General features: G+C 36.8%; 1 protein-coding gene across 1 annotated transcript in view; it reads right to left on the reverse strand.

Moving 5' to 3' along the window:
* ABCA12 (ATP binding cassette subfamily A member 12) overlaps window positions 1-23,109 on the reverse strand; it is a 210,828-nt gene that overhangs the window by 181,529 nt on the left and 6,190 nt on the right. Inside the window, exon 2 of the mRNA XM_028831081.2 lies at window positions 2,427-2,520. Coding sequence (XP_028686914.2) covers window positions 2,427-2,520 — 94 coding nt within the window. The remainder of the gene's footprint in view (window positions 1-2,426; window positions 2,521-23,109) is intronic.

The raw sequence follows: 23,109 nt of genomic DNA on the forward strand, positions 1-23,109 counted from the left end.
CTAATAGTTAGGATAACTCTTAATACATACATTGGAATGCACCTACTCCCCATATTTCTTGATTTCATAATTGAGACAAAGCAGGGGTGCTTCTATTCCTAGTTTCTAATTTTAGTTCACTTTTACAAAATGTAAATGATGCAATGTGAAAAATTAGTACTGACTAACAGATGTAAGAAATGTGAGTTTATGAGCTTAAAACCAGATTCTGGAGCCAGACTGCTTGGTTTCAAATCCTGACACCACTACTTATTAACTATACCATCTTGGTCAAGTTACTTAATTTCTCTGTGCATTAGTTTTCTTAACTGTGAGATGAATAATACAGTCACCACCTTACTAAGTGTCTGGTATACAGTATGAGATCAAGAAATATTTTTATTATAATGAATTATTGGCCAATTGTAATCTTTCAGCATAAAAGACATATATGAGAAACAAAGAAAAACAAGAGCAATTTAAAAAAACAGGATAAAAGCATCTAAATCTAAACTGACATCTCAAAGTTATTCTCTTTCTACCACAAAAGCGGGGGAAAAGGCCAGGTTGGGTGGCTCACACCTGTAATCCCAGCACTTTGGGAGGCCGAGGCAGTGGATCACGAGGTCAGGAGTTCAAGACCAGCCCGACCAAGATGGTGAAACACCATCTCTACTAAAACTACAAAAATTAGCCAGGTGTGGTGGCAGGTTGCCTGTAATCCCAGCTACTTGGGTGGCTGAGGCAGAGTATTGCTTGAACCTGGGAAAATTGCTAGTTAGCATATTAACTATTTAAGAGTATTTATCCTACTTATATGATATTCCTGAAGTCCATGCTACTTAAGATACGTACAAATATATAAATGGATTATTTCTGAGGTCCATGCTACTTAAGATATGAACAAACATATAAACTCCAACAGTATACGATGGAGCCAATCTGTTATAAGTAGCTAATATACACATAATATGAAGAGAGCAAAATTATGCTGTTTTTATGAACAATCTAATAAAATCTCATCAATAACTCAAATGACTTGAGAAAAAATCCTTTAGAAATAAAGTACTATTGGCCGGGTGCGGTGACTCACGCCTGTAATCCCAGCATTTTGGGAGGCCAAGGTGGGCGGATCACGAGGTCAGGAGATCAAGACCATCCTGGCTAACACGGTGAAACCCCGTCTCTACTAAAAATACAAAAGAAAAAATTAGCCGGGCGTGGTGGCGGGCACCTGTAGTCCCAGCTACTCGGGAGGCTGATGCAGGAGAATGGTGTGAAGCCGGAGGCAGAGCTTGCAGTGACTTGAGATCGCGCCACTGTACTCCAGCCTGGGTGACAGAACGAGACTCCGTCTCAACAAAACAAAACAAAACAGAAATAAATTACTATTTAAATGTAAGGAATTATTTAGTCTAGCACCAAGAGTTCAAATGCTTTCCACTAACTGAATTAACATTTTCTTTTGAATTAGCCTATTGCGCATGATTCATGTAAATTCTGCTATGGTTCTCATCTGATTTCTTAGAACTGGGTGATTCAAAAACACTGTAATTATTTTTTAAAGTCACTAACTTTTTACTCTCTTTACAAAATAACTCAGCATTGTCTTCTTTTACATAGCAAATTACCGCAATTTTTGTGAAATACAATCTAATTTATAGAAATTTGATTTACAAGAAGCTTTTTAGGAGATGGCTGTTTTGTGAAGCAAGAAGTATCTGGTTTGACTTTTCCTCCTCTTTTAAGAAAACTGGCTTCACAGGGAAAAAACAAAAACAAAAACAGCATTCGTCAAACCACTGGGGTTAAAACCCTCATCCCCCTCAGTTTTGAGGACTTTTCTTAGTCCTTTCTACTTTTTCATTCTGGATCCAAAAGAAAATAATGGAGTGTCAGGCATTCTGCCCATTTTACAACTTGACAGTTACTAAATGTAACTGAAAGAGCACTAATTAGAGAACAATCTTCTCTTGAACTAAATGTGTTGACACGCTTACACCACTCAAATATCAGCCCTAAAGAGAGAGAAGAGATGTGTATACTACTCTGGATTTTCATTTGTTCAGTTGATCAAATACAAGACTACGGTTTCCATTACAAAAGTAAAGAATGATGTAGCGCTAGGTTGCTGCTTGTTTGTGTTGTGCATATCATGGCAAAATGTATGAAATGAATAATCAATGGGTCAAAATTTTAAAAAGGCTAAAATATTTTCTGGCTTCTACAAGCTTCATATTTTTCTACATAATATTACAAACTCAACTTGCTGACCAACTTGAAAATCTAGGGTAAAAAACACACAAATTGTTCGTATTGATCCTTCCAAGTGAAAACACTATACAAAAAAAAAAAAAAAAAATTGAAATGAAACACTACAGTGGTACCAAAATAAATTTTAACTAGAATCTGAAAATTAGGAAAAGAAACAAATTTCATTTACTTACAAGTTGGTTTTGCAGTTGGAGGAAATTTGGTCCGGGTGATAGCCAAAATTATGAAAATAATAACTGGCCATAAGATCAAGACAAGTGTCCAAAGCTGCAACATAATGGTAGAAAAAATGGTTAGTTTTATTGTTGAACCAAAGATTTTTAAGACCTGACTACAAAAAAATGTGTCATACTATAATATTTCAACACAAGCTGAATATTTGACCAACTGTAGATATTATTAATAAAAAATGATTTTTTAAATATGTAAAAGACCTGTAAATGCACAGAAGAATGATTTTTCCAGGCTTAAAACCACGAAATAATCTTCTGAAGACTTCTTTTGGATCACCTCTCGTGACTGCCCCAATCATGATTATATTAAAATTAAACCTGATTGGTTACTTTATTCCTTAAAAATCCTTTAGAATTTCCCACTTCCCTTGGATAAGACACAATGTTCTAAACAGGGCATACGGAACCCAAAGTAATTTCAACCTATGCCTATTTTAGCCTTTTCAATGTCAGCATTCTACGCTCAGTCATAAAGACTGGTGTGTGACATGGGTCATGACCCATAAATAATGTTGAATAAATGAACCTAAGAATGGACCAATGGAGAAATAATTGAGTCAATGAGTGAGGGAGTAAAAAGGAACTTCAAGTCCCATGTAGTTCCACATACTCCTTAATGTCTTGCGTGTCTGCTTCTATCATAGAATTTACACTGTTATAATGATTTTTTTTGCCCACTTCCCAAATAAACTGGCCGTTCATTTATGGTAGGGGCAGTGTCTTATTGATACCTAAATTTCTACCACTAGATGAAAACTAGATGCTCAAAAACACATACTGCATTGAAATTGCTTTTTTTTTTTTTTTTTTGAGATGGAGTCTTGCTCTGTCGCCCAGGCTTGGAGTGCAGTGGCACGATCTTGGCTCGCTGCAACCTCTGCCTCCCAGGTTCAAGCAATTCTCTGCCGCAGCCTCCTGAGTAGCTGGGGTTACAGGCACCCGCCACCATGCTTGGCTAATTTTTGTATTTTTATTAGATATGAGGTTTTGCTATCTTGGCCAGGCTGGTCTTGAACTCCTGACCTTGTGATCCACCTGCCTCGGCCTCCCAAAGTGCTGGGATTACAGGTGTGAGCCACCGCACCCAGCCTGAAATTTCTATTAGAGAATTTCACTTTAAGTAGTTTATGAGCTGGTTTTCCTCCCCATGTAGATATGATTCAGTTTGAAAAACACTAACTGCTTAATATTTTATAGATCTATATAATTGGCTCCAGAGCCACGAAAAACACATATTCACAAGAACATTAACTGTGATATGCAAATAGTTATGGTGTTCAAACCACACCACAGGGACAAATTTTGCATATACTTAATAAAGTGAAACTTGGAACTGCGTTTCTGTATAGTTTTGTGGTCAGACTTACCTTTCCTCTCCCACTTTTCAGAGACAATTTGCTTCAGCCAAATCTCAAACAATCTACCTGGAGCTCTTCCATTCACCAAAGCAATCCAAACCCCATAAATTACTCATCCTTAAATAGCTCCTAATGTACATTTGCTACTAAAATCTCCATTGCACGTCCAAGAGTGCTGCTCTCCTCGCTGGTAGGCCTGTCTCACCAGCTTCTTAGACTTTGGGTATAAGGGTAAGTTTTCAAAAATGGAAGTTCACTATAGATCCAAGGAATCCAGAGGCACTGGGTTTGATCAGAGCTTGAAAAGCACCCATACAGACTGAACAACTTAATCTAAAACAGTGCTTCTCAAACATTTGGGTGGACTCCAAATCAACTTGGGATCTTGTAAACATACAGATTATGGTTCAGAAGATCTGAGGTGGGGGCTGAGATTCTACATTTCTAAGAGGCTCCCGGGTAGGTGATGCTGACACAGCTGATCCGTGGACTGCCCCTTGAGGAGAGTGGATGTAGATGTATGCCACCCTGCCTATCTAACAGGAGTGTTCACAAAGTCCTGGAATATTTTTGTTGGAAAGTTTCTTTGGGATCACCTAATGAAGAGAATTCAGGACGTTTGTAAATTTGAATGGGAGAAAAAGAGGTTATATATTTATTTTCTCTAGCTTGTTATTAACATTTAGTATTTCCATTAATGACGAATGTAGGGAATGAACCACAGTGTTGTTAGAAGTACCTGTGACTTTGTCACTAATAGAAATTATGGATATTTAAAAATCACATTAGAGTTGTTGCAGATACCTTAAAGTGCTATTTATACTCATTACTACATTAAAATTAGTTATGAATTCACCACTAGACCTTTGATTTTAATGCATAATAAGGAGACACACATATTACCATATCATAAATTTGCTTTTTTTTCTTTGAGACGGAGTCTTGCTCTGTCGCCAGGCTGGAGTGCAATGGTGCGATCTCAGCTCACTGCAACCTCTGCCTCCTAGGTTCAAGCAATTCTCCTGCCTCAGTCTCAAGAGTAGCTGGCACTACAGGCGTGTGCCACCATGCCCAGTTAATTTTTGTATTTTTAGTAGAGACAGGGTTTCACAATGTAGCCCAGGATGGTCTCAATCTCTTAATCTCGTGATCTGCCCGCCTTGGCCTCCCAAAGTGCTGGGATTACAAGCGTTAGCCACCATGCCCAGCCAAATTTGTTTTTTTTATACTCTGATAACTGAATTTCAGTATAATTGGTTTTATTTATAATCCTTTTTATTTTGTTTTACTTGATGAATTTTAAAACATTATTCTTAAAGAGGCTGTAGGTTTGACCAGACTGCCAAAGCCATCCTAAGGTCCTGTAATCTGATCCAACTCTTATTTTGTATTTTCCAGGTGCAGAAAGTTAGCATAACTTGTCCAAAGTCATATATCCAATTGTGAGGCAGAACAGGGAACAAGGATCTGAATCCCAAGATATATAGGAGGCCAGAATTTTTTTTTATATAATTATCGTACTGTTCTGAGCAGCAAATAAGAAAGCATTACAGAAATTATATTGCAAAAATATGAGTGCTACAGAAATGTAAGATGTGTTATTATTCTAGCCTTATCTCTGATTTATTTTGAAATTAGAGATTGTTCTTTAAAGATCCTGGATACAAGGTATCATCTTTATTTTATGTTTCTCATTTGAAATGTAGAGTAGAAAGAATTAAGGTTAAAAAATTAATGTTTGTGGATTTATCAGTTTTGTATTTGAGGCCATAGTTATTCTTTAAGGAAAGTATTCATCTGAGTAGCCTTGATGCCCCATAGCTACTTTAAGGAACATCTATTCATTTTCTATGGCAACTTCATGAGAATTCAGTGACTGAGATCAACTATACCAACATATCCACATTCAGATAAGGGGCATATATTGTATGGTATGTGTAAGTTGTCTTTTGCTTGATCTAATTTGTTGATTTCATGAGGATGTTTTGGTGAGTCTTAAAATTAATTTTAAACATATTTTGAATCCAGACAAAAATGTAATATATACCAGAGACGTTTAAGGCATTTTAGACTCTGTTGAAGGCAAAAACCACAGCCAGCCTATAAACAAATCTATTATTACAAGATTTCCCTGGGATTTCAGGTCAGGGAAAGGTTTAGAGAACATTTCTGCATACTGCATTTTAGAGGGATAATAAATACAAAGCCCTCTATACTACGGTCTCACAAATGTTAAGCTTGACAGGTTAATCACAAAAGCAAGAAATAAATAAAATTTAAATTTTCATAGCAGCAGTGTTGTTCACAATACCATTTTAAATATGATTATAAGCAACCTAGAAGCAAATGCGGTGTCAAGGATTCGAACTCTAAACCAATGAGCCATGACTTTTTTCTGTTTGTTTAGAGAAAGGGATAATATATTAATTTGACACATATAGACATCGGAGCTACTTGAGTTGCTTGAGGAAAGCAGTGTTTAAAGGTTTCATATTTTTGCTTAGAGTGTAATTATTTTACACTGTCTATACATCTCCTTGGCATTCTACCCCCCTATACTGTTGGCATCAAAGGGTATGTGCACACTAAATAGTGTATAATTCCTTAGTGGGCCAGGGCATTGGTATCCTTTTATTTCTCCAGGATTTATTTTCTACTCACATGTACCATTCTGTTCTCTTTTTCTTCTTCTTTTCCTGAAAAATTCAATCCAAAAGTCCATAGGTAGGTCCTAGCAAGGTAAGTGTACATACTAGTACTTGGGGAGCCACAGCGACCCAGTGAGGGAAGTGGGGACTTAGAAGGGTGAAGAGGACATGGGCACTGAAGCAGTGAGATGTGGGGTGTCAGAGCCCAAGTGGGGTGAAGAAGGTGTCAGTGCAAGAAGACAGGACAGAGGCAGTGGCAGGCGATTGATTTCATAAGAGCAGGTTGATGATAAAAGTAGATATATCCCCCATTAGGGGAGTCAGGCTTCCCACTATCCATCAGGGGAGTTATAACAATTGGAATAGAAGGAAACTAGAATGAACTTGGTAGTGTTGGGTTAGAATGAGCAAAGTGGGCATAAACTCCTAATTCCCAAGCGTATAAAGAGACATAAAATGTAGATTAAAATGCGTGTGTGTATGATTTATTTTTTACTTTCTGGTTCCACAATTTATTTCTGCCTCATTGTGTACCTTCTTTGTCCAATTCCTGAAAACACCTATTTTTCCAAAAAATCCTAGCTTCTTTTAGTAGACAACTGAGTGCTAGGTGTGATCATTGCTCGTGGGGTCTCACTATTTTCAATACTCGACATAGCTAAAGATGATATGTAGAAGATAGAGACAGATGATACAAAAGAATAGATAGTTATATAGCTTGCTTGATTGATTGATATAGACAGGTAGGTAGGTAGATTGATAGAAGCATGATGGATTTACTACAAAGGGATTGGCAATGAATGATGAGGACACATCCAAGAATACAGATACCAGCCTGTGGCTGCATTTAAACGTTAAAATATATTTGAAAATAAAATATATTAATTAAGCAAACTAGGAATCCATGAATCTCTGCTGATGGAAACAAACACATAGGTAAACATAAACAAATTGAAAGCTTAATGAGGAATGGAGCACATACCTGCAAAATATTTCCCTACAAAATGGGACAAATTGTCATCACGCACAACCTAGTGTGATGAAATGGAAAAAAGAGGATCATTTCTCTGACATTCTTGCCAAAGATGAATAATAACCTGACTCAAAAAATAAAGAAACAACCGATACTTTACAAGACAATTGGTCATGAAGGTTCGAAAGTGTCAGGGTCGTGAAGGTCAAGGAAAAATTGAGAAACTGTTACAGACTAAAGGAGACGAGAGCCATGACAACTAGATGCAGCACGTAATTCTAAACTGGATCCTTTTGCTGTACAAAGGCCACAGTTCCAACAGCTGGTGAACCTTGAGTCTAAGGATTTGATGGTGGTATTTAGCTATGTTTATTTTGTAGAAAATTTACATTAAAGTATCTGGGGGTAATGGAGCACCCATCTCAAATTGTTCTAAAAAACAAGAAAAAAAGTTATTTGCACTGTTCTTGCAACATTTCTTTAAATTTGTTTCAAAATAAAAAGTTTAGAAATTATTTAAAAGATTTCTGCATTTCTTTTTGAAAATCCAGACTAATTTTTAAAAGAATGCAAAAGATGAAGCAACAGAAAAAGAGATAAACACAAGCTTCACATCTAGAAACTCTATCCCGTTGCATGCAAGTATTGAGGTTTGGAGAATTAATGATAATGTCGGGGCACATTTCAGTGACCTTGCAGTCACTAAGTCATGAACTCAAAATTACAAGTTTAAATCTTAAGCAATTCCTGGAATTAATCAAATGTAAATTCATTGCAAAATTTTCATTTAAAGCTAATCTGCAGTATCTATTAACGAAATCAAATTATCTAGTAATATTTTCCTCTGCACCTGCTAAGAACTATTATTTCAAGTATTTACAAATTTCAAAAACCTGATGTTCAAAAAAATTTGGGCAAAGCATATAATTTCAACTTTAGAATATCACTACTTTATTACGTTGTCAGAATCCTTTATTCTAATTAATGCTAGTCTATCTGATTCTATTTTTGTCTACCATTGTTATTATCTTACCATTTTCACTAAACAGTAAAGAAAATAAGATACAGGTGAATTTTAAGTAAACAAGTCTAACTATATATTTTTTAAATTATATGAAACTAAACTACTGTTTGGAGACTCTGTGAATTTAATTACTACATCTTATTATCCTAGAGCAGAAGTAACAGACTGGCGGTGGAAAGATCACATCAGACTCACGGAGCGGTTTTGTTTCTTGCACACGGTTTTGTTATTGTTTTCAATGAAATGTGAATGCCTTTAAATGGGGAAAGTACTCTCTAGTTCATCTTAGATGTCACCATTCCTCGCTTTTTAATGAAGTGCTTGGTGCACTTTACCTATACATTACATATTTTGTCCCTACAGACATTTGAGTTTGTGCCTTTATACTAGAGTAACCTGAGGCTGGTTATGTCAAAAATAAATGATACTCAGCGGGGCATGGTGGCTAACGCCTGTAATCCCAGCACTTTGGGAGGCCGAGGCGGGGGGATTGCTTGAGGGCAGGAATTTGAGACCAGCCTGGTCAACATGGTGAAAATCTGTCTCTACTGAAAATACAAAAATTAGCCGAGCATGGTGGCATGTGCTTGTAGTCTCAGCTACTCAGGAGGCTGAGGCAGAACAATCATTTGAACCCAAGAGGTGGAGGTTGCAGTGAGCCAAGATCTCACTACTGCACTCCAGTCTGGATGACACAGTGAGACGCCGTCTCAAAAAAAAAAATTAATAAAAAAAATAATGATATGATACTGAATATCAATACAATTTCTATATTTGAATAGGATTTCTTTTGCCTCGATCCAAAAACAAAAACAAAAGGCTAAGATGAAGAGTTTTCATTCCTCTTCATATCATCATAGTTTTGGAGAGTTTTAAGGAAATTTAGAGTATACATATAAATATATATAAAACAGTAACCATTTATTTAAGATGTACACATAAATACAACAAAAAATTATTGAGCATCTACTATGGACCAGACACTGGAGATATAGCAATGTAAGTTTTCAGTCTTTTGAGAAAGGGAAACAAAAAAATAATTACAACTAATTTGCATTTCTCTATGATTAGTGAGGATGAGCATTCTTATATGTTTGTTGGCCACTTGTCATCTTTTGAGAAGCATCTGTTCATGTCTTTTGCCAATTTTTTAAATGGGATTATTTGCTTTTTGCTTGCTGATTTAAGTTTGTATAGATTCTGGATATTAGACTTCTGTTGCATGCAGAGTTTGAGAGTATTTTCTCCCATTCTTTAGGTTATCTGTTTCCTCAATTGAGATATATATATATAATTTTTTTTTTTGAGACCAATTCTTGCTCTGTTGCCCAGGGTAGAGTGGCACGATCTCAGCTCACGGCAACCTCCACCTCCCAGGTTCAAGCAAGTCTCCTGCCTCAGCCTCCCAAGTAGCTGTGATTACAGGCATGTGCCACCACGCCTGGCTCATTTTTGTATTTTTAGTAGAGACGGGGTTTTACCATGTTGACCAGGCTACTCTTGAACTCTTGACCTCAGGTGATCTGCCAGCCTTGGCCTCCCAAAATGCTGGGATTACAGGCATGAGCCACCACTCCTGGCTGATGATTTCTTTGGCTGGGCAGAAGCTCTTTAGCTTAATTAGGTCCCATTTATCAATTTGTGGTTTTGTTACAATTGCTTTTGGGGACTTAGCCAAAAATGATTTGCCAAGGCCAATGTCAAGAAGGGTATTTCCTACATTTTCTTTTAGGATTTTTAGAGTTTGAGGTCTTACATTTAAGTCCCTAATCCATCTTGAGTTAATTTTTATATATGGGGAAAGGTAGGGGCCCAGTTTTATTAACCTGCATATGGCTGGTCAGTTATCCCAGCACCTCTTATTGAATAGGGAGTCCTTTCCCCCATTGCTTGGTTTTGCGAGCCTTGTCAAAGATCAGGTGGTTGTGAGTATGGTGCTTTCTTTCTCAGTTTCCAATTCTGTTCAGTTGTTATATGCACCTGTTTCTGGACCAGTGCCATGCTGTTTTGGCCTCACATAAGTCAGAATGGCCATCATTAAAAAGTAAAAAAAAAAAATAATAATAATCAAAACAACGATGACAAAAAAAAAACAAAACAGATGCTGGCGAGGCTTCAGAGAATAGGGAACACTTATCTACTGTTGATGGGAGTTTAAATCAGTTCAGCCACTGTGGAAAGCAGTTTGGAGATTTCTCAAAAGAACCTAAAACAAAGCTACCATTTAACCTTGCAATCCCTTTACTGGGCATATAACCAGAGGAAAAAAGATCATTATACCAAAAAGATACATACACTCATATGTTCATCACCTTGCTACTAACAATAGCAAAGACACGAAATCAACCTACCTGTCCATCAATGGTGAATTGGATAAAGAAAATGTGGTACATATACACCATGGAATATTACATAGCCGTGAAAAAGAATGAAATCATGTAATCATGTCATTTGCAAAAACATGGATGGAGCTAAAGCCATGATCCTTAGCAAGTTAATGTAAGAACAGAAAACTAAATACTCTGTATTCTCACTTATAAGTGGGAGTAAACATTGAGCACTTATGGACATATACATGGGAACAACAGACACTGCAGAGTACTAGAGGAGGGAGGGATGGAGGCATGGGTTGAAAAACCACCTATTTGGTACTATGCTCACCACTTGGATGCAATATACTCATCTAACAATCCTGCACACATACTCCCCATATCTAAAATAGAAATTGAAAAAAATAATTACAGCTAGCTGGAATGCATAATATGACATAGGAAGTAAAGAATGCAAGAGAAAGATAAATCAAAGACAGCTGAGTCTAAAACATGAAGGATGAAAAAGGGTCAAACACAAGAAATAAATATGTGTTGGATGGAGCGTGAGAAAGAAGTGGGAGTCTTTTGAGCAGAAGAAGCATATGTGTGAAGATCCACAGATGGGGAAGAGAGGGGGATATTCCAGGAACAGAAATAAGTCCAGAATGACTGGTACGTTAAGACTTAGAGAAAATATATCTGCCATATGGTTATCCAACCTCTATGTGAATGCTTCTAGTGACTAGAAGTTTACTATGAGACTGCTTCATCATTAGACAACTCATGTTGTCTAATATTTTTGCTTATATTAAGGTGAAATATTTCTTCCCGTAACTACTGCCTATTTGTCTAAGTTTGGCCTCCTCTTCCACATGAGAATTCTATGAGTATTTGAAGAAAGACAAAATCCCCTCTTTCCCTTGGCAATGTTAACAATTCTGTTAAGTACTGTTACAAAATATGTTCCCCAGGATGAATTCTTGTTGTCAAGTGGTCTTGTTATAATTAACGTTAGCATTCAATACAATACTCCAAATTATAATAGCTAATATATATTGACTGCTTAGATTGTGCAACATGCTCTGCTAAACACAACATGTATTATCACTTTTAACATAATAACCTCCTTTCCTCTTGCTGATGGGAAGACAGGATCTTAAAATCTGTCTTTGAGCTTTTCTTCTAGAAGCCACTAAGCAGTAGAGCTGGTGTTTGAACCCAGGGAGTCTGGCTACACTAGCAGAGTTAATCACTAAATTATAGAGTTAACCCACTACAAAATGGATTACTGGCTGTCTTTGATTTGAATACTATACTTTTATTATTCTATGAGAGCACTGAAAGTCATTTAAAGGACTCCTTGTAACCTAGAATTAGAACTTTTTATTGCAAACTTGAAAATAAAAATTGCTCAAACTTACATATATAAAGTATACTATCTCTTTTTTCCTTTTTTATTTCTTTCTTTTAGCATTGTCCTATAAGACAAGAATGACTGTTATTTGATGATAACAAGAGGATCCAAGGTTTACATTGCAAAGTAAGAGCTTGCTACCTAAGACCCAAAATAAACCTTAGTTCTCATGAACAAACTTAGTTTCCCAGTGAGGAAATAAAAATGGCTCAGAGTTCTCAATTAATTAGTCTTTCTGGGTGATACGATTTGGCTGTGTCCCCACCCAAATCTCATGTTGAACTGTAGCTCCCATAATCCCCACGTGTTGTGGGAGGAAGCCAGTGGGAAGTAATTGAATCATGGGGGCGGGTCTTTCCTGCGCTGTTCTCATGATAGTGAACAAGTCTCATGAGATCTGATGGTTTTATAAATGGGAGTTCTCCTGCACAAGCTCTTGCCTGCTGCCAAGTAAAATGTATCTTTGCTCCTTCTTTGCCTTCCACCATGAGTGTGAGGCCTCCCCAGCCATGTGAAACTGTGAGTCCATTAAACCTCTTTCTTTATAAATTACCCAGTTTAAGGTATGTCTTTATTAGCAGCATGAGAACACACTAATACACTGGTGTACCTCACTGCCATCTAAAGAAATGACTCATCTGAAGACTGGAATCAAGAAAGTTTTGTGAAATCCATACTTATAGATTTGAACTTTAAAGATTGGTAAATTTTTTATGGTGTTTACAGAAGCAATGGATTTTTATCAGACGTTAAGTCAATTAACTCTTCTATTGCTCCCATTTCTGAAACCTCTTCACCTCAGTCACTTTTTAATGACTGACTACATTCATAAAATTTGCATTCTACTATGTGCCAGGCACCATAATCAATAGGTAGAACTAAAATTTTCGAGCAATTAAAAGGGATTAAGGGAGTAAATGATACCAATTCAGAAGAGATAAAAGGAACTGGAGCACTGACCACATAGTTGAGTAAGTTGTGCAGGACCTAGTTTATTTCAATCTGATTTAGGATTATTTTGAAATTACAGTTTAATCCTAATTTGTTTTATTTTAAAAAATATTTTAATGCATAGACAAACTTGCTCTTAAATTTTGAAGCAAAGTTTTCTTCTTTCTGCAGTCACTGTGAAAGGTAGTAATATGAGCAAGGTGGGGATTGCAGGAGGGTATGTCAAGCTTGATCCAAAATGTAAGCCTTTAGCAAGTTGTGACAACGTCTGAGTGGAAAAGCTAGTTCTGTCATCAACTGAGCTACAGTGTGATCCACTATCGAAACAGTTACCACAGAAAATAAACAACTAAAGTTAATTTCCCGTGTTTAGGTCAGAAGGCTGGAATTAGATCCCACCTCTGTTGAAATCTGAAGTCACTCCTTGATATGCCTATTTAAGACCTATCTTCTTTTTTTAAAATTTGAGATTTGGGGGTACATGTGCTTGTTGGTTACATGGGTATTACATATGTAATGGTGAGGACTAGGCTTCTAGTGTGCCCATCACCAAAATATTGTACATTGTATCCAGTAGGTAATTTCTCACCCATCATCCCTTCCCCACTATGACATTCCCAGAGTCTATTTTCTCTGACTTTATGCCCATGTGTAGCATTTGTTTAGTTTCCACTTATAAGTGAGAACACATGATATGTGATTTTCTGCTTCTATGTTAGTTCACTTAGGATAACGGCCTCCAGCTCCATCCATGCTGTTGCAAAGGACATGATTTCATTCTTTTTTATGGCTGTGTAGTATTCGACGGTGCTTATATACCACATTTTCTTTTCTTTTCTTTTTCTCTTTTTTAAGATGGAATTTTGCTCTGTTGCCCAGGCTGGGGTGCAGTGGTGCAATCTCAGTTCACTGTAACCTCCACCTCCTGGGTCCAGTGATTCACTGCCTCAGCCTCACGAGTAGCTGGGATTATAGGTGTCTGCCACCACACCCAGCTAACTTTGTATTTTGCATAGATACGGGGTTTCACCATGTTGGTCAGGCTGGTCTCAAACTCCTGACCTCAAGTGATCTGCCCGCCTCAGCCTCCCAAAGTGCTGGGATTACAGGTGTGAGCCACTGCACCTGGCCTGCCACATTTTCTTTATCCAATCAACTGTTGGTGGACACTTAGATTGTTTCCATGACTTTACTATTATAAGTAGCATTGCAATAAACATATGAGTGCATGTGTCCTTTGGGTAGATACCCAGTAGTGAGATTGCTGATTCAAATGGTAGCTTTATTTTCAATTCCTTGAGATATTTCTATACTGTTTTCCATAGTCTGAACTAATTTACATTTTCATCAACAGTGTATGAATGTTTTCTTTTCTCTGCATCCATGCCAACATCTGTTATTTTTTGGCTTTTCTGGTTTTCCCTTTTTTTCTTCTTTTTTTCCATAAGATATTGGGGTACAAGTATTATTTGGTGACATAAGTTCTTTAGTGGTAATTTGTGAGATTTTAGGGCATCTAGCACCCAAGCAGTATACAATGCACCACATTTGTACTTTTCTATCCCTCGTCCCCCTCTCATTCTTCCCCCCAAGCCTCAAAAGTCCATTGTATCATTCTTATGCCTTTGTGTCCTCATAACTTAGCTCCCACATATTAGTGAGAACAAACAATGTTTGGTTTTCCATTCCTGAGTTACTTCACTTAGAATAATAGTCTCCAATCTTATCCAAGTCACTGCAAATGCTGTTCATTCATTCCTTTTTATGGCTGTGTAGTATTCCATCATATATATATACACACACACACATATATACACACACATATATATACACACACACACACATATATACACCACAGTTTCTTTATCCACTTGTCGATTGATGGGCATTTGGGTTGCTTCCACAATTTTGCAATTGTGAATTGTGCTGCTACAAACGTGTGTGCAAGTACCTTTTTCAAATAATGACTTATTTTCCTCTGGGTAGATATCCAGTAGTGGGATTGCTGGATCAAATGGTAGTTCTACTTTTAGTTCTTTAAGGAATTTCCACACTGTTTTCAATAGTGGCTGTACTAGTTTACATTCCCACCAGCAGTGTAGAAGTGTTCCCTGTTCATCTCATCCACGCCAATGTCTATTCTTTTTTGACTTTTTGATTATGGCCATTCTTGCAGGAGTGAAGCGGTATCACATTGTGGTTTTGATTTTTGTTTCCCTGATCATTAGTGATGCTGAGCATTTTTTCATATGTTTGTTGGCCATTTGTATATCTTCTTTTGAGAATTGTCTGTTCATGTCCTTAGCCCACTTTTTGATGCGATTGTTTTTTTCTTACTGATCTATTTGAGTTTGTTGTAGATTCTGGATATTAGTCCTTTGTCAGACGTATAGATTGTGAAGATTTTATGCCACTCTGGGTTGTCTGTTTATTCTGCTGACTGTTCCTTGTGCCATGCAAAAGCTCTTTAGTTTAATTAGGTTTCAGCTATTTATCTTTGTTTTTATTGCATTTGCTTTTAGGTTCTTGGTCATGAAATCCTTGCCTAAGCCAACATCTAGAAGGATTTTTCCAATGTTATCTTCTAGAATTTTTATACTTTCATTTCTTAGGTTTAAGTCCTTAATCTCTCTTGAGTTGATTTTTGTATAAAGTGAGATGAGGATCCAGTTTCATTCTCCTACATGTGGCTAGCCAATTATCCCAGCACCATTTGTTGAAAAGGGTGTCCTTTCCCCACTTTATGATTTTGTTTGCTTTGTGGAAAATCAGTTGGCTGTAAGTATTTGGGCTTATTTCTGGGTTCTCTATTCTGTTCCATAGGTCTATGTGCATATTTTTATACCAGTACCATGCTGTTTTGGTGACTATGGCCTTATAGTAGAGTTTGAAATCAGGTAGTGTGATGCCTCCAGAATTTGTTCTTTTTGCTTAGTCTTGCTTTGGCTATGTGGGCTTTTTGGTTCCATATGAATTTTAGAAACACTTTTTTCTAACTTTGTGAAGAATGATGGTGGTATTTTGATGGGGACTGCATTGAATGTGTAGATTGCTTTTGGCAGTATGGTCATTTTCACAATATTGATTCTACCCATCCATGAGCATGGGATGTGTTTCCATTTGTTTGCATTGTCTGTGATTTCTTTCAGCAGTGTTTCCTAGTTTTCCTTGCAGAGGGCTTTTGAGTCCTTTGTTAGGTATATTCCTACATATTTTATTTTTTTACAGCTATTGTAAAAGGGGCTGAGTTCTTGATTTGGTTCTCTGTTTGGTCACTGTTGGTGTAGAGAAGAGCTACTGATTTGTGTTCGTTAATCTTCTATCCGGAAATTTTGCTGAATTCTTTTATCAGTTCTGGGAGCTTTCTGGAGGAGTCCTTAGGGTTTTCAAGGTAAACAATCCTATCATCAGCAAACAGTGACAGTTTGAATTCCTCTGTACTGATTTGGATGGTGTTTATTTCTTACTCTTGTCTGATTGCTCTGGCTAGGACTTCCAGTATCATGTTGAAGAGAAGTGGTGAGAGTGGGCATCCTTGTCTTGTTCCAGTTCTCAGAGGGAGTGCTTTCAGCTTTCCCCCATTCAGCATTATGTTGGCTGTGGGTTTGTCATAGGTGGCTTTTATTACATTAAGCTATGTCCTTTGTACACCGATTTTGCCAAGAGTTTTCATCATAAAGGAACACTGGATTTTGTCAAATGTTTTTTCTGCATCTATTAAGATGATCATGTGATTTTTGTTTTTAATTGTTTATGTGGTATAGCACATTTATTGACTTGCATATGTTAAACCATCCCTGCATCCCTGGTATGAAACCCACCTGATCATGGTGGATTATCTTTTTGATATGTTGTTGGATTCGGTTAGTAAGTATTTTGTTAAGGATTTTAGCATCTATGTTCATCAAGGATATTGGTCTGTAGTTTTGTTTTTTGCTTATGTCCTTTCCTGGTTTTGGTATTAGGGTGATGCTGACTTCATAGAATGAATTAGGGGGTGGGGGTTCCTTCTTTCTCTATCTTGTGGAATAGTGTCAAAAGGATTGGTACCAATTCTTCTTTGAATTTGTGGTAGAATTCTGCTGTGAATCTGTTTGGTCCTGGGCTTTTTTTCTGTTGGTAATGTTTTAATTACCATTTCAATCTCCCTGCTTGTTATTGGTCTGTTCAGGGTATCTAATTCTTCCTGATTTAATCTAGGAGGGTTGTATTTTTCTAGGAATTTCTCCATCTCTTCTAGGTTTTCTAGTTTATATGCAGAAAGGTGTTCATAGTAGCCTTGAATGATCTTGTGCATTTCCATGGTGTCAGCTGTATTATCTCTTGTTTTGTTTCTTAGTGAAGCTACTTGGATTTTCTCTCTTCTTTTCTTGGTCAGTCTTGCCAGTGGTCTATTTTATTTATCTTTTCAAAGAACCAGCTTTTTGTCTCATTTATCTTTTGTAACTTTTTTTGTTTCAATATCATTTAGTTCTGCTCTGATCTTGGTTATTTCCTTTCTTCTGTTGGGTTTGGGTTTGGTTTGTCCTTCTTTCTCTAGTTCCTTGAGGTGTGACCTTAGAGTGTCAGTTTGTGGTCTTTGGGTCTTATTGATGCAGGCATTTAGGGCTATGAACTTTCCTGTTAGCACTGCCTTTGCTGTATCCCAGAAGTTTTCATAGCTTGTGTCATTACTGTTGTTGAGTTCGAAGAATTTTGAAATTTCCATATTGATTTTGTTTTTGACCCAATGTTCACTCAGGAGCAAGTTATTTAAGTTCCATGTGTTTGCATGGTTGTGAAGGTTCCTTTTGGAGTTCATTTCCAGTTTAATTCCACTGTGGTCTGAGAAAGTGCTTGATATAGTTTCAATTTTCTTAAATTTACTGATGCTTGTTTTATGGCCTATCACATGGACTATCTTGAAGATAGTTCCATGCACTGTTGAACAGAATGTGTATTCAGTGGTTGTTGGATGAAATGTTCTGTATAGATCTGTTAAGTCCATTTGTTCCAAGGTATAGTTTAATCCAATGTTTCTTTGTTGACTTTCTGTCTTGATGACGTTTCTAATGCTGTCAGTGGAGTACTGAAGCCCCCCCACTATTACTATGTTGTTGTCTATCTCATTTCTTAGGTCTACTAGTAACTGTTTTATAAATTTGGGAACTCCAGTGTTAGGTGCCTATATGTTTAGGAATGTGAGGCTTTCCTCTTGGACAAGGCCTTTTACCATTATATAATGTCCCTCTTTGTCTCTTCTAACTGCTGTTGCTTTAAACTTTGTTTTGTGTGATGCAAGAATAGCTACCCCTGCTTGCTTTTGGTGTCCATTTGCATGAAATGCCTTTTTCCCCCCTTTACTTTATGTGAGTCCTTTTGTGCTAGATGAGTCTCCTGAAGGCAGCAGATGGATGGTGAGTTGTTATCCATTCTGTGGTTCTGTATATTTTAAGTGGATCATTTAGCCCATTTACATTCAGTGTTGGTATTGAAATGTGAGGTACCATTAAATTCATCATGCTCTTTGTTTCCTGTGTACCTTATTTTGCTTTTGCTTTTTAACTTGTATATTTGTTTTATAGGTCCTGTGTGATTTATTCTTTAAAGAGGTTCTGTTTTGACGTGGTTCCAGGATTTGTTTTAAGATTTAGAGCTCCTTTTGGCAGTTCTTGTAGTGGTGGTTTGGTAATGGCGAATTATCTCAGCATTTGTCTGAAAAGGACTATATTTTTTCTCCATATATAAGGCTTAGTTTTGCTGGATACAAAATTCTTGAATGATAATTGCTTTATTTGAGGAGGCTAAAGATAGGGCCCCAAACCCTTCTAGCTTATAGGGTTTCTGCTGAGAAATCTGCTGTTAATCTGATAAGTTTTCCTTTATAGGTTACCTGGTGCTTCTGCCTCACAGCTCTTAAGATTCTTTCCTTCATCTTAACTTTGGATAACCTGAGGACAATGTGCCTAGGCAAAGATCTTTTTGCAACGAATTTCCTGGGTGTTCTTTGTGCTTCTTGTATTTGGATGTCTAGGTCTCTAGCAAGGCCGGGGAAGTGGTCCTCGATTATTCCTGCAAACGTGTTTTCCAAGCTTTTAGAATTCTCTTCTTCCTTAGGAACACCAGTTATTCTTAGGTTTGATCATTTAACATAATTTTAGACTTCTTGGAAGTTTTGTTGATGTTTTCTTCTTCTTTTTCTTTGTCTTTGTTGGACTGAATTAATTCTAAGACCTTGTCTCTGAGCTCTGAATTTCTTTCTTCTACTTATTCAATTCTATTGCTGAGGCTTTCCAGAGCATTTTGCATTTCTAAAAGTTTGTCCAAAGTTTCATAATTTTTTATTTGTTTTTTTTTTTTCCTTTAAGCTATCTATTTCCTTGAATATTTCTCCCTTCACTTCTTGTATCAGGTTTTGGATTCCCTTGCACTGGGCTTCGCCTTTCTCTGGTCCCTCCCTGATTAGCTTAATAACTAACCTCCTGAATTCTTTTTCAGGTAAATCAGAGATTTCTTCTTTTTTTGGATCCATTGCTGGTGAACTAGTGTGATTTTCTGTGGGTGCTGAAGAGCCTTCTTTGGTCATATTATCAGCACTGGTTTTCTGTTTCCTTCTCATTTGGGTAGGCTTGGTCAGAGGGAAGGTCTCTGTCTGAAGGCTGTTGTTCAGATTTTTTGTCCCATGGGGTGTTCCCTTGATGCAGTACTCTCCCCTCTTTTCCTGTGGAGGTGGCTTCCTGTGAGCCAAGAGCAGTGATTGCTGTCTCTCTTCTGGGTCTAGCAACCCAGCTAGTCTACCTGGCTCTGGACTAGTACTGTGGGTTGTCTGCACAGAGTTCTGGGATGTGAACTGTCTATGGTCTCTCTGCTGTGGATACCAGTGCCTTCAGCTTCTCCTGTGGGGGTGTGTAATCGGGAGAGGAGAGTCTCCCTTTCCACTTCCGCAATTAGGGCACTCACAGTTTTGGAGGGGTCTCTTGGATCCTTTAGGAGCACTCCACTTCCTTCAGAAGGTCTGTGTCTGATCTCAGGTCTCAAGGTCATGTCCTTGGTGCTGCCTGATCTGTGTCCAGTGACAGCAGGAGTTGCCGCGGGCTCCACACTGACTTTTAAGTAATAGCCATTCTGACTGGTGTAAGGTGGCATCTCAGTGTGTTTAAATTTACATTTCTCTTGTGATTCATGATATTGAGAATTTTTTCATGTGTTGGTTGACCACTTGTATTTCTTCTTTTGAGAAATATCTGCTCATATCCTTTGCCCAGTTTTTAATGGGGTTGTTCATTTTCTTTCTGTTGATTTGTTTGGGTTCTTTATAGATTCTAGATATTATTCATTTCAGAGGCATAATTGGTAAATAATTTCGCCCATTCTGTAGGTTGTCTGTTTATCTTGTTGATTACCTGTTTATCCTGTTGATTATTCTGCAGAAACATTTTGGTTTGATTAAGTCACATTTGTCTAATTTTGCTTTGTTGCATTTGCTTTCAGGGTCTTCATTATAAGTCCTTTGCCTAGGCTAATGTCCAGAAAAGTTTTTCCAGGCTTTCTTTTAAGATTCTTATAGTTTAAGTCCTATGTTTAGGTCTTTAATCCATCTTAATTTTTTTATGTGATGAGAAATAGGGATCCAGTTTCATTCTTCTGCATATGGCTAGCTAGTTACCAAGCACCATTTATTGAATAGGGTGTCCTTTCTGCATTGTTATTTTTGTTAGCCTTATTGAAGATCAGTCGGATGTAGGTATGTGGCTTTATTTTGGGGTTCTCTATTCTGTTCTATTGATCTGTGTCTGTTTTTGTATCAGTACCATGCTGTTTTAGTTACCATAGCCTTGTAGTATAATTTGAAGTCAGGTGACGTGATGTCTCCAGATCTGTCCTCTTCCTTAGGAGTACTTTGGCTATTCAGGCTTTCTCTTGGTTCTATGTACACTTTAGGATTTTTTTTTTTTTTAATTCTGTGAAAAATGATGTTAGTAATTTGTTAGGAATTACATTGAGTCTATAGATTGCTTCGGGAATATGGTCATTTTAACAATATTGATTCTTCCAATTCATGAACATGGAATGTTTTTTCATTTATTGGTGTTATCTACAATTTAAAGAAATTAAAGCATCACTGTTTTGTAGCTCTCCTTGTAGAGATCTTTCACCTCCTTGGTTAAATATATGTCTAGGTATTTTTTGTGCAGCTATTTTAAATGGCATTAAGTTCCTGATTTGGTTCTCAGATATATCAGTGCTGGTGTATTAAAAATGCTACTGATTTGTGTATGTTGATTTTGTATTCTGAGACTTTACTAAAGTCACTAATCAGGCCTAGAAATCTTCTAGAGGAGTCTTTAGGGTTTTTTAGGTATATGATCATGGCATATACCTGTTCATCTCAGTGAACAGAGATAAGTTGACTTCCTCTTTTCCAATTTGGATGCCTTTTATTTCTTTCTCTTGCCTGATAGCTCTAGCTAAGACTTTCAGTGCTATGTTGAATAGGAGTAGTGATACTGAACATCCTTGTCTTGTTCCAGTTCTTAGGGGAAATGTTTCAACTTTTCCCCATTCAGCGTGATTTTGGCTGTGGGTTTATCATATATGGCTCTTATTATTTTGTTTGGGTTCTTTATAGATTCTAGATATTATTCATTTCAGAGGCATAATTGGTAAATAATTTCGCCCATTCTGTAGGTTGTCTGTTTATCTTGTTGATTACCTGTTTATCCTGTTGATTATTCTGCAGAAACATTTTGGTTTGATTAAGTCACATTTGTCTAATTTTGCTTTGTTGCATTTGCTTTTCATTTATGCCTAGTCTGCTGAGGGTTTTTTTTTTTTTAATCATGAAAGGATGTTGGATTTTTATGGAATGTTTTTTCTGCATCTATTGAGATGATCATATGGTCTTTGTGCTTGGTTTTGATTACGTGGTGGATCATGTTTATTGATTTGTGTATGTTGAGCCATCCTTGCTTCCCTGATCATGGTGAATTATTTTTTCATGTGCTGTTGTAGTTTACTAGTATTTTGTTGAGGATTTTTGCATCTATGTTCAGCAGAAATATTGGCCTGTAGTTTTCTTTTTTGTTGTTGTTGTGTTCTTGCCTGATTTTGATAATCATGGTGATACTGGATTCATAGAATGAGATGGGAAGGGAGCCCTCCTCTTTGATTTCTTTTGGAATAGTTTCACCAAGACTGGTACCACCTCTTCTTTGTACCTCTGGTAAAATTTGGCCATGAATCCATCTTGTCCTGGGCTTTTTTTATTGGGAGATTTTTTTTAAATTATTATTGATTTAATTTCATTACTTGTTATTGGTCTGTTCAGGGTTTCTATTTCTTCCTGGTTCAATCTTGGGGGTTGTATGTTTCCAGGAATGTATTCATCTTCTTTAGGTTTTCTAGTTTGTGTGAATAGAGGTATTCATAGTAGTCTTTGATGATCTTTTCTATTTCTCTGCTAACGGTTGTGATGTCATCTTATCATTTCTAGTACTTATTTGAATCTTTCTGTTTTCCTTAGTCTAGCTGGTGGTCTGTCCATTTTGTTTAGCCTTTCAAAGGATCAGCTTTTCATTCATTGATCCTTTCTTTTTTTTTTTTTTTGGCCTCAATCTCATTTATTTTTGCTGTGATCTGTGTTATTCTTTTCTTCTGATAGCTTTTATTTTATTTTGCTCTTGTTTTTCTGGTACCTTCAAGTATGATGTTAAATTGTTAATTTGAGATCTTTCTATCTTTTTGATGTAAGCATTTAATGCTATAAACTTTCCTCTTAGCACTGCTTTTGCTATATCCTCGGAGTTTTGGTATGCTGTGTCTTTATTTTTATTTGAGAGATTTTTTTTAATTTCTGCCATTATTTTATTATTTACACAAATGTTGTTCAGGAGAAAGTTGTTTAGTTTCCATGTACTTGTATAGTTTTGAAAGTTTCTCCTTAGTATTGATTTCCAATCTTATT

Source organism: Macaca mulatta, chromosome 12, assembly GCF_049350105.2.
Source record: "Macaca mulatta isolate MMU2019108-1 chromosome 12, T2T-MMU8v2.0, whole genome shotgun sequence".
Taxonomy (NCBI): Eukaryota; Metazoa; Chordata; class Mammalia; order Primates; family Cercopithecidae; genus Macaca; species Macaca mulatta.